The sequence below is a fragment of the Oryx dammah genome, unplaced genomic scaffold, assembly GCF_014754425.2.
Source record: "Oryx dammah isolate SB20612 unplaced genomic scaffold, SCBI_Odam_1.1 HiC_scaffold_5, whole genome shotgun sequence".
In the NCBI taxonomy this organism is placed as follows: domain Eukaryota; kingdom Metazoa; phylum Chordata; class Mammalia; order Artiodactyla; family Bovidae; genus Oryx; species Oryx dammah.
The window spans coordinates 22,123,550-22,136,313 of record NW_024070189.1 but is presented as its reverse complement, the minus strand read 5'-3'; the positions used below and the strand labels follow the sequence as shown (position 1 = coordinate 22,136,313).

Sequence of the window (12,764 nt, the reverse complement as noted above, 5' to 3'; positions counted from 1 at the left end):
ACACAACATTGTAAATTAACTACCCTTGAATAAAATAAAATTTAAAAAAAGCTAGTCTTCTCAAGGAAGCCCACCCTGACCACCCTATTTAATCCTGTTCCTGTTCCCACCCATCTCCTGATCGCTTTCTCTTCTTTTATAAGATCAATTAAGACAATGACCACTTAATGTCCCCCTTCATCAGATGCTAAAGCTCTTTTGCTAGGAGGTAATACGTAGCCTAGCCCACTTTTTGTTGTATTAATTGAATATTTTCATTCAAAGGATTTTTAGGAAGATACTATATGAATGTAAAAGTAAGGTTACAACAACTTACTGTGTATTATTTATTGAGCAGGCACTATACCGTAAATTATATACACAACATGATTGAAGCTTCCAACATCCCTTCGCTACGGATATAAACCTTCTTTTTTAAATTGGTGAGATTAAGTAAGTGATCCAAGGTCATGTAACAAGTGACTGAGCCTGTTGGTTTTGCTACTAAATGACTGTGCAACACAGTATACATTTTTGGATAGAAATAAAATATTTTGGTCAGAAATCATACTGTGAAGTGAGTATGGGCTGCATGTGAGAAGCTTATTATTTATGAACCAGGAACATAACAGACTAAATGGGTTCTTATGGGACATGGCTGAACACCATCTTAGGGTGTGTGCTTATGCCTACTGATGCCAGGGTGGGATGAGGGCTTGGGAAAAAATACACCTTAAAGAGTCCTTTTGTTCAAATTTACTCAGATTTCATATTTTAAAGCTCTCTTTTGCTTAAAAATGTTTTACTCTGTATTCACTATTACTGCTTATAAATGTTTAACTGGATACCTAAGGACCCCACTATAAGACTACTTCTCCCCTGAATATTCTGCAGAATATTGACTGTGTCTCAGTAGAGAACAAAGCCAATACCTTCCCCCACCCCGTGATTATTTGCATATCCAAAATAGAGAGGATGGTTAATAACCAATTAATGAATTCTGAACCACTCTACTAACCGATTTGGTAAAAGTCTCTCTACTCCTTTCTACCTCTGACCATCATCCCCAAATCATTCAGTTTCCAGGATTCTGGGCTATAAACAATTTGATAAGAGTTATTATAAAACTCTCTTGTGATTGCTAGACAGAAGTCAGATATAATTCTGATATTAGCATGCATGAATGTACCCATGTTTATAAGAAATTGGCATTTTTTCTTTTTCTTCTCAACTTTTCAAAATTAAGAAACTTAAAAGCATCTAGGTACTTCCCTGCTGGTCCGGTGGCTAGGACTCCACACTCGCAGTGCAGGGGGTCCAGGTTTGATCCCTGATGGGTGAAGCAGAGCCTACCTGCCGTAACTAAATATCCTGTGTGCCACTAGATGAGCCGGCACAGCCAAAACAAACAAACAGCATCTAAATTTAAAAAAATTTTGTCAAACAATGAAAGCCAGAAAGTCATTAAAGCCTCCAAACTTGCAAAGATTTCAGGGGCAGGCTCCAAATTTTAGAATCCCCCAAGAAAGGAAAGAAGAGAGAATTTCACGTGATTAAATAAGATGATATAAGTAGAACTGGCTGTATAATTTGCAGGGCTCTGGGCAAAATGAAAATGTGGGGCCCTTTAAAAAATTGCTAAGAGTTTCAAGATGGGGACGGTGCAGCACTTAAGCAGGCTTGGCCCAGGGAAGCAGGGCCCCGTGCAACTGTACAGGTCACACACCCACGCTGCGGGTCCCGGCTTTAGGGATACGGGCATGAGAGCTAAAACGTTTTTAGTTTCTATCCCTGAACAAATGGATCATGGTTACTAAAGTGAGTCACTGCGGTCAGAAAGGTATCTGAACTTTTATCCAAAACCCATGATTTCCCAAACTTACCACAAGGAAAAGTCCAATAAAATATTTTTAATAAAATATTTTTAGTTAATAGGCCCTTTTTCATTTAATGGGAATGACTGAACAGAATTCTTTTTTGGGGCCACAGCTGACACTCTCACTTATGAACAACCAGGACCAGCCTGCTGAGAACTAGCAGAGAAAGGAATCACACAACGCTGATGACTAGAGACTACACTTGGCAGGTGTGTGTGCTGTCGCTTCAGTCGTGTCTGACTCTTGGTGAACCCCTGGACTGTACCCCATGGAGTGCAGACCGCCAGGCTCCTCTGTCCATGGGATTCTCCAGGCAAGAATACTGGAGTGGGTTACCATGCCCTCCTCCAGGGGATCTTCCTGACGCAGGGATCGAACCCCAGTCTCCTGCATTGAAGGTGGATTCTTCACCCACTGAACCACCAGGGAAGCCCAGCGACCTCGCTTGCTGGTATCCAAACCCCTTCCAGGCTGCCCCATGACTGTGGCCGGTGCTTGCCACCCCCTCTGCCTGCAGCTCCTCACAATGTCTACACCGTGGGCACGCCCGTGGTCCTCTCTCAAGCACCTGCTTCCCCACCTCAAAGCTACGGAAGCTGAATTCAGTATCAAAGCAGAGGTCATCAGGTGGCCAGCCTCTCAACCTCCCTCTCCCGGCTGCTACTCTGACTACGTGTGCGAATCCTTCTGGCTCCCAGCCCATCCCCCTTCCCCGAGACGCTTCGCCATTTTATCCCCATTTCACCTACACGTCCAATCGTTTCCTTCTTTAAGTGTTCCTCCTCGGCATATAAATCACCTCAAGTACTTTTTCTACCCGCTCCTCGATCCTAGCTGCAGTCTTCTTTCTTGCTCTTCACGGTTCGTTATTCGAAGACAACACATCCACGCGTCCCCATTTCCACTTCCTCCCTTCCTGGTCCCTCTCGACCAATCCTGCTCTTGCCCTCGCCTCCCTTCAGCCCATTGCCTAATTCCTGGTTCCTCAAATGGAGCTGTTTTTTTTTTTCTCGCTGTGAAGCCCAGCATGAACCGTGGCAAACCCCACACGAGGAAATGCTGGTCGACGGGATGCCAAATCAGCCATGAATGATTTCATGTCATTGAGGAATATGGGCCAAAATGAGATGGTACCAACAGGTGACTGCGATATTAAATTCTCGATTTGAGAAGGGGAAACTCTTCAACCTGGGTCTCTGGAACAGAAAAACACCCTTGTAATGTTTTTAGAGAGGCAGAGACACTCTCTCCATACAAAGGGCAGAGTGTCCTTGCCCTGCTGTAAATGTTTTAGCAGCTGTGGAAACTTTCAACAAAATTTACTTCCAGCAACTAAACGCGATGTGCGAAAACTGGGCTTTTCATCGTGGAGACTGAAGCACTTACTAAAGAAGCGGGGCCTTGGAGGCACAGCCCGGAGCTGTATGGCTCCTTCTCACAGCTCTGCCTGTGAGCTCTAATGTGGTTTTCCATCCCCTGCCGCACGCCACTGCACCTCTTAAGAAATCATGTATCCTGATTTTGAACTCTTTGCACGACAGGATGAAATACGGTGAGGGAACCCAGGTATGCATTACACCTCTTTCCCCCTTGAGCACAGGGGAAATGATCCAATGTGCAAACATGGGCATCCTCCCAGATCTCTGGGGGTTAAAGCTCCAAACACACATGGAGAGTGACTGCCAGTTCTACACACATGCCCCTTTCCTCACCGTGCCGGGCATTCCTCCTGAGACACCTAACGTGCTTCACCTTAAAATCTTAACATTCACAAACGCGCCCAGCAGCTCTCAACTAGGGTATTATATAGTGAGAGAAACTCAGGCCATAGGAACTAAAACTTGGCCCAAAGGAGCTCCTTCTTTCCTTCTGCTGGGCAATAAAATCCTAGGAGATTTCACTTAAGAATGCTGGCTGCAGCAAGTATGCATTGCTGCCTCTGATAGGAAATGTTTCCTTTGACCAAGTACCCACTGTGGAAATGCTGTATGTGGTACTTGGTCTTATGAAACCTTTAAGAGTTTACAGCAGTTAGCTTTCCTTCATGATAGAGAGAATTAATAATTCTGATTCAACAAAAGATTTCCTGTGGACATTATTTCATTTCACAAAAGCAGCAGATATCTATTTATGAGGACATGAAGTTTAACAAGCATACAAAAGAAGTTTTAAGGGTTCAGTATAATCCAACATGGTCTGATCATGCACCTACTATGTGTAAAGCATTCATTTATCTTGTGAGTGTCATTGTGGGTTTGGCCTGGAGCTTTTGTCCTCAGATATCTGTACTTGTAATTGCTGAGGCCTGTTTTCACTACAGTCTCTCTCAATCCTCAGGTTTCAGATGTTTCCCTAACTTAGAGAAACTGTACTTTTTTGAGAAAGGAATTAACTACCTACTGAGGAGCCTGTATACAGTGAAGGTTCAGACACAAACATTCATTATTCAGAAAGTATGTGAACCTCAAGTTGTAACACTTTATGTCACACAATGAACATCACGTGATTGATGACAGAATAAAAGGTATGTACTTTCCCCCTCTATAATATGTGGGCAAACAAAATAATACATGCAGAGTTATTTCTCTTAAATATCTGGCAAGGCATATGATTGATTGTTAGGAATTTTCTGACTTGGTTAAGACAAAATTTAGCCAAATGTTAAAGCATGGAAAATGTTGATGTAGGCAAAGCGAATATTCTGATAAAGCTGTAACATCACCCCAGCACACAAACATGTTGAAATCTTACCATTAGGCTGTCATGCACTCCGCTTCCCTGCAGCGAGCATTAGCTTTAACCCCTCAGTGCTGCTGCTGAGTTTCATGTTTAGGGAGAGGGTGGAAGCTTCACTCAGGAACAAGCGTTTACTTGGGTGATGAGCTGATGAGCGGCAGTTTACTCGAGAGAATGGCCGTCTCACCTGTGTATCTGATCTCAGTTAAAATATATCTATTTTATAGTCAATCCTCATTCAGAAGGAGACTCTCATATTCGCGAATGCCTGGTGATTTGTGTGGACTGTGTGTTTAAGAGATTGTGTAAATTCTGGGTGGGTCACGAAGATCTTTCTCTTCCTCCTGTGAACTTGCTACCTCCAAATGAACTTCCGAATGGCACTTCGTTTCGATGACATAACTTCAGCAACCCTGAGGGTTTGCTTTCCAAGTGAACGGCCCTTGGAATGAGATGGCTATTTTCTGGGTTTGCCTTTGCAGCGTTGCTGAGAGAAAGCCCTCACTGAAAGGGTTAAGGGATGTTACTGCAGCAGTTATCAGCAGACCAGCCATCTACCTTTGGTACTTACAGGAATTTTATGGCTCTTGATCATATTATCAAATTCTTCATTAATTTTTTTGTATTTTTCTTCAGTGCGTGGGGTGAGTGCATAAGAGGAGTCGGGGTCGGGGCTTTCACAGCCTTTGTTCTCTTTCTTGTTCAAGGCCTGCCAGGTTCAGAGAAATATCAAGAGTAAAAAAAATGAAGGGTGTTTTGAGTACTTACACACAATCTTTGCCTGCTGATCATTAGATCAATATCTTCGTTAATTTTCCTGTACTTGTCCTCAGACTCAGGGCTGTGACCTACTGAATCGTCTGCATCAGGATCTGGGCTGTCACAGCCATTAAGGCCCTTCTTTCTCAACGTCTGAAATACATAATTTGGAAAGTTCAAACCTAGACAAAGGCTGTAAAAGACATTCAGGGGTGTCATAGACGTTCAAGCTTGCCAGTATTTTAGGTTATTACATGGGCTATATTACATGAGGGTAAAGAAACTGTAGAGAGAAAAGTGAGTCATTTCAACAATGCACTCATTACTACTCAAGGAAAAAAAGTAAAAGGGGAATATTCCTGCTGAAACCAAATTCAACGAACAAAAGATGGGATGAGGGTTGAAGTTCTATGATCTGGAATGCATACATGCTTCCAATATCTAGTGAGAGACAATCACAGAAGAATACAAGGGGGCAAATTGCAACACTATTTTCCCACAGAAAAATTAGAAGTTAGGGCATTACACAATGATTTCTGAAAATGTGATCATGACAAAAGCAGAAATGGTGGAAAGAGATCCCCGGTTGGAGCTGAACATAATGATTGGCACTAAAAGCATCCTGCACCCCACCTTTGGATATGCATTTGACAGCGAAAGGCGGTAAGAGAATCCAGCTAACGTTCTCCCGAAGAACCCATTAAGAATGTTTAGACACTGTGATCAAAAGGAGAATCCCTTCGTTTACTCTGGTTAGAGTTCTGTATGTGAAAATTTGTACTCAAGTGGGTAATACTGAGAAGTTGTCTGCCTGAACAGAGGCTGAAAGAAAAGTCGACACAGCTGAGCAGAGAGCTTCATTAGGAAGGAAGAAGTGTGTGTGAGTCGCTCAGTCGTGTCCAGCTCTTTGCGACCCCGTGGACCGTAGCCCGCCAGGCTTCGCTCTCCGTGGGATTCTCCAGGCAAGAATACTGGAGTGGGTGGCAGAGGATCTTCCTGACCCAGGGATCAAACTCAGGTCTCCTGCATTGCAGGCAGATTTTTTACCATCTGAGCCACCGGGGAAGCCCTAGGGTTTCATTATCATGAGCTAAGTAAGGAAGTCAAAGAACACTGCAGAGAGGTAACCAGGCCAATAACTACCACACTAGAACAGGCTCCTCCTGGCTGCAGCTCAGGAGGATCACCCTGCGACTGCCTCCTGACACACGAAAGTGAAAACTCAGTGCCTCGTCTCCAACCTCCTGAATGCACGTCTGCTCTAGTCTCAGCTGTCACAGAAGGATAAATACTCATATAACGCTGTAACACGAAAAGTATGAGGCAGGAGTCCTGAGTTTTCACTTTTCTTTTTTAAAAATTGATGGTTGTCAACTTAATTGGACACAATCCGAATTTACAGAGAGTTACGTTTTTAGAGATTATAAAACTTCTGATTAATCAATCACACAGCTTGCCATATACACTATTAACAGACTAGCAACTTTTCTGAATTTTTCTAGTACTACCAAATCGTTTCTAAAGAGCTGTGTACCTAAGTGTCTCTCATTCATAGAAAGTTCAGCAGAGCTCATCTTTATTAAAGATCAAATTCACATACAAATAAAGCAAGAGCTGCGACATCAAGCTAAGGAATTCAAAACTGAGATAACACTCCATTTTTAATTCATGCAATTGGGGAAAATAAGTAAAACAACATGAGTTAAAAAGGAGGTGTAAGTCTTAAAAATTTAAACTCCTTGGCTCTTATTGATGTGTAATACAAATGCAGTGCTTTAAAAATTAGTTTGAGGCACTGAAGATATTCACTTAAAATCAAACTGAGAGCTACCATTTTGAATACAACTATGATACACTGCGGCTCTGTAAATATTTATTAATGTTACAGTGATATAATATAACAAATAAACATATGGTTACAGCTTATTATGTGGTAAAATGTCTGAATATTAAAATGAATATTTTGACACACGATGATAAAATGTACATTTACAATCTTGGGGAATTTATAATTGGTGGGGCCACCTGTCCCCCTATCATGGATCTACAGCTATCATTTTTCACCCAGAATAAGTACTTCCAGAGGGTTCCTACAATAATACTATTGAGGATGTCATAATATATTAGAATAATAACCTCATTTGCTAACTTAACTTCCTATATTTTAAACTCTTTCATTGGCATTATCTCAATTGCAAAAACATTCTTCCCTGTGATGACTATTTGTATTATGATGTGGTTCCACTTTGATCTTTACATGCCCTTGAGGTTTTAAGAATAATTTCTGAGTGTCTTGCATCACACTCCATGGATTTTTCATAAAAATTCTCTTATGCAGAAAAAATATGTAAGATCAAGTACATATTATCTGATTTTTAAAAAAATTTATCTACTGATATATCTCTAAGGCATGTTAGGAATATTCTTATATAAACTCCTAAAGTCTTATCTTTTATAACATTAATATGTAGTCTTATCTAGATGGTAGAATTTTCCATGTGCACCCAAATCTTTTACCCAACAAATCTTGTGAAAACTATAGTTGTTTTGATGTGCAGATTTTTGACAACAGAACGCAAGGGTTAGGAGAGGCCTATCAACTGTCATTACAATCCATCTGGCACGTACATGTGTGCTAAATATTCTTACAAAGCTTTCAGGGGTAGATATTCTGTTTGGTTTATGAAAATTCAAACATCAATTACACTTTATTGAAAGATCTCCACAAACATTAACTCATTATCTCTCACAAATCTTCCGTGAAGATTTTAAGGAAACCTGATGCCAGGTCTCAGGCCAGCAGAGCCTGGCATGACGACCCCCCAACACCTCCTGCCAGGGCACCAAGGGGCCACCATGCCTCGTTGAGGCTTTCCCACACTTGTGAAGTGTAAAGTGAGAGATGTGGAATAGATCTCTCCCACTCACACAGAGCTGCAGCAGTGGACTGAACACTGAAAAAACTAGGTAGAATTTTTAAAAATTAGGCTGTGGGAAATATTAAAGTATAAAAATATGGCTAAAATATTGATACTTCTTAGATGTCAAATTTTAGACCAAGTGGGAATGCTTGTTGTTCAACAAAACACTTCTCGGTTTATAGATTAAAAAATGAATTAGATCAATAGCTCCTTTATACCTGAAGAATTAAAAAAACAAGTGGCATGAAGTCACATAGGAAATGGAAGTGATGGGAGTAAGACAGAAACAGCGGCTCCTTTGCTCCCTGTAAATGCTTCTTGTATCTGACTATCTCGTCCTACAATGAATATCACCACTATTAAAGTAACAAAATATCTCTACCATTTACTTTTTATTTTTAAGATTTTATATTTTATTTATAATGGTATGTTAGTTTCAGGTGTACAGCAAAGTGATTTAGTTATACACATACAAATATCTATTCATTTTCAGGTTTGTCTCTACTATTTAAAAGCACTTACAGTCTTCTTTCAAGTTAAATTGCGTTATTAAAAAAAAGTGCATTTTGAGATATACAAACACAAAACCCAAGAGCATATTAATATTGAGTTCCAAATTCCCATAACCACATAACCAGAACGTTGAAAAAATTGTTCAAAAATATTATTCTCGGCTGAGAGCTTGTAAAACACATTTCTGCCAAGAACAAATGATTACAGTGGAATTATAAAGCTCTGAAAATGGAAGAAATGGCACAAACTTTACCATAGTTTGAATGTGAAACCTTAAGAGTAGTCTTATCCTTATTATATCAAAAATCTACAGCTGCTTAATGATCACAAAAGAATTGCTATTAGATTCAGCCAAATCTGTTTTTATCATAGTAATAAATAGTTGCTATTAACTAAAGGGATGACTAAATGGATAAATAAGCATTATTCCTTATCGTCTTTTTCTAGTAAGATCAAAATTTCTGTTGCTGGCCTTTGAAAGCATCTCTGATCTTTTATAAATGCGACTGGTCAGGTAAGGCAGGCGCTTATATCATTATTCTTTCACAGGGGCTAGAAGTCCTGTATGTATTAGTATATATTGTTAGTGTCTCTCGGCTATGTTTTGAAAAGATTTATTCCATATGTCAAGAGCAGGCAAGATATCTACTGAAACCACCAGCATCTCTGGCTACGCATCTGAAGAAACTTCCCTCAGAGAACTCTGTAAGTCTGGAATCAGCCTTCCATGCAACAGTGACACTGTGGGGTAGATCAAGCGACTGAACAGGCTTCTGGGATGTTTTCACCAGGCAGCGATTGTCATGCAGTGAGCTGAGAAAAGCCTTTTCTTAAGAGAAGTAATCAGATTGACAGAAGGTGATACACTCCAAACAATAAATGGAAGCAGGAGTGCAGACAGGTAATGCAAAACCACGTGGACTCTCCCCTCCCAGACAGGTGGACATATGGACCCTGCATTCTTACAGGTGTTCACTGGGAAAACTTGAAATACATACAGCTGACGGGGATAGCTGACAGGTGCTTCAACAATTCTCATGAAAGAGATGTAGGGACCAGATTCTATGTCATTACTGAAAGAAATATAAATGAAAAAGAATGCCACATGGAGCTCTCATGTCTTGTCTTAGGCATTATATTACTAGAAATAGTCCTTTGTATACAGTGGTTTAAACTGGCTCCCCTTTCTTAATTATTTCTTGTTAGTAGAAAAGAAATAACTAAACTATTGGCCTTTTTTTGATTATATGCAGTGTATTTTATGTTGATGCTATTTAAGTAAAATTCAGCTTCTGTCAGAGACCCACCATCACAGATTAAATGCTTCCCATCATTCAATTTCTTTCCATGTCTGTAGTCTTAGTCCTCAAGAATGCGTATTTCCATCATCTTTCTTTTTCTGTGCCTCCCCATTTCAGAGCAGAAATTTCACATCTCCTTGTTAAAAACCCCAAACCTCCCAAATTATTAATTGTTGCTGAAATTCAAACAATCATCCTTGCTTGCACAGCTAACTTTACCCTTTGATGTGTCAAGAACACACGCAGGAACGGTTACCATTAGTTCAGTGAATGTCTTGTTCACACAATAGTCAAGGAAAAAAAAAACACATCAACTTCGGAAAAATAGCTTCCGTTTCTCTGATAGTAAATCATTTTTGTGCTTGTCTGTCACAGTTTTATGAAGACAAGCATCTGCTCTTCCCAAGCTGAAAAATCTCTAAAAAGCAGTGAGTCCACACAGGCACAGGAGGTGCCGTTGAAACAGAGGCTGCCCACCAGTGAAGTTTCTGAGTGCTGTTCACGAATAACCCTTCCACCCTGGTGCTGATGCTTATAATCCTGCTACTTCCAGGCCCTTCAGTATCCGTGGAGTGGATGCTGCCCTAAGGACTGTGCTCTGTGACTCACGTCATTTAAAAAACATTCAGCAAGTAATTCCTGAGAACCTTCTATATGCCAGATACGGTTTTGTGCACTTTTTTTTTTTTTTTTTAAGAGAACTAGGCAATACAAATTCAAACCAAAAAGCTCTGACTCAACCTATAATACTCTGTTTTTTGGTGATTTCTAGCACAAATCACTCGGAGAAGGCAAAGGCACCCCACTGCAGTACTCTTGCCTGGAAAATCCCATGGACGGAGGAGCCTGGTAGGCTGCAGTCCATGGGGTCGCTAAGAGTCAGACATGACTGAGCGACTTTACTTTCACTTTTCACTTTCATGCATTGGAGAAGGAAATGGCAACCCACTCCAGTGTTCTTGCCTAGAGAATCCCAGGGACAGGGGAGCCTGGTGGGCTGCCGTCTGTGGTGTCGCACAGAGTCGGACACGACTGAAGCGACTTAGCAGCAGCAGCAGCAGCAGCAGCACAAATCACTTAGGCTGGGGAAGATCAAGTGCCAAGAAATTCCTCCACAGGTTTTAATAATCAAAACTGTAAGCATTGTCTCTACTCTCGCTCCTTGTTCCATAGTTCTTCTTTGTTCTTAATATAGAAATGAAAAGGCACATTAAAATACTGTGAATTCAGTACAATCGGTAGGTAGACTTTAATTAGACAAGCAAATCATAGCTAGTATAGAGTATGAAAAAATTAAATTTTGCACCAAATTATCCATTTGTGGTAAAAATTTTCATGAAAAATCAAAAATATAAACCTTAATAACAGTACATTTCTCTAGGTTATTAATGCTGATTCTAACCAGATATTAACGCCTACTACTAGAGAAAGGCTGGGGAGAGATGGGGCATTTCATTGTTTTTGCTTTTATTCCTTCCCTCAAAAGATAACCTTAACATCGGACTGGAAATTTTTTTCACTGAATACTTTTTCATCTTTAAATAGTGGAAATAAAAATTGAAGATATGAAGATTTTTAATGTACAGAACATAAAGAAACATCCACCCACTTTTAGTGGCCACAAATGATTTCATATAAATATTTCGAGGGTGATAGTTCCTCGTACTGATACTCTAATGCTGACCGAGACTACCACGGGCTCCCTGGCCCTTTCTCATGCCTTCTAGAAGGGAGGATAATGCTGTATAAACACTGGCCTTCCACATTTCTTGTCTTGGCTCAGCTGGGCTCACCAACTGGAATGTCCCCAGGGAGCATTTGCTTCCTGGATGCAGACAGTCCTCCTCCAAGGCAGAGCTGACACAATCTTTTCCTCTCTGTAGACTTCTCTGATCACTAGGGCTGAATTCATTTCTCCTGAATTCATGCACTCATTTATTGTATACATTTTTTTCCTATGTGCTTTTATCACAAGTTATCATTTATGCATTTGTCTCTATTGCTAAACTGCTCGGTCATTATGGCACCTTTCTTTATTTACTTTGGAAGTTGCAATATAGAACAGAGTCTGATACACTGGAGGTGCTCAATAAACGCTCGCAGAATGAACAGAACACATATTTCCACTTCAGTGTTAATGTGTGCAGAGGTTTCATGGCTGGACAGAGGCTACTGTGCTGGTTGAAGGTAAAGATGGTAGGGGGATCTGGACCTCCTGACACATATTACCAAGTGCCATCATGTCAGGTGTTGTCTATGGTCCTCTGGACGCAAGGATGCTTTTTCTGAATATACGACGGAGACAATCTGTTTATATGTTTTATTTACATGTTTTTCTTCCCAAGAGTGAACTCCTGGAGGTCAGGGATCATTTACTAGTCATCTTGTAACACTAGGACTTAGCACAAGGTCTGCCATGTAGAAGCTTAATAAATGTTTGCAGCATTGACAGACTGGATGGATGGACGGACAGAACAGGAAAAAGTGTTCACATGCTCAGTGCAGGAGTTTTGCAGCTGCAGTTTCTTTCTTCACATTTTATATTATTATTTCACACTGTTAAAACTTAGTTATTATTTCAGTCTTTCCAAGTAACTGTTACGCAGTGACTATTTTCTGAAATGTTTCGCTTTTAACTTAGAAAGCAATGCAGTACAGGCATAATTTGTCCTAGGAAT

At 40.5% G+C, this 12,764-nt stretch overlaps 1 protein-coding gene across 18 annotated transcripts in view; it reads right to left on the bottom strand.

Annotated features, from left to right (window-relative positions):
• Positions 1–12,764, bottom strand: part of MEF2C (myocyte enhancer factor 2C) — a 176,132-nt gene that overhangs the window by 38,958 nt on the left and 124,410 nt on the right. For 12 of the 18 annotated variants that reach the window (XM_040239667.1, XM_040239681.1, XM_040239668.1 and 9 more), the window contains one exon: positions 5,361–5,504. In XM_040239667.1, coding sequence (XP_040095601.1) covers positions 5,361–5,504 — 144 coding nt within the window. Of the gene's footprint in view, positions 1–5,163; positions 5,302–5,360; positions 5,505–12,764 lie in introns of all 18 variants that reach the window. The other 6 variants (XM_040239677.1, XM_040239684.1, XM_040239678.1 and 3 more) reach the window with 2 other exon arrangements.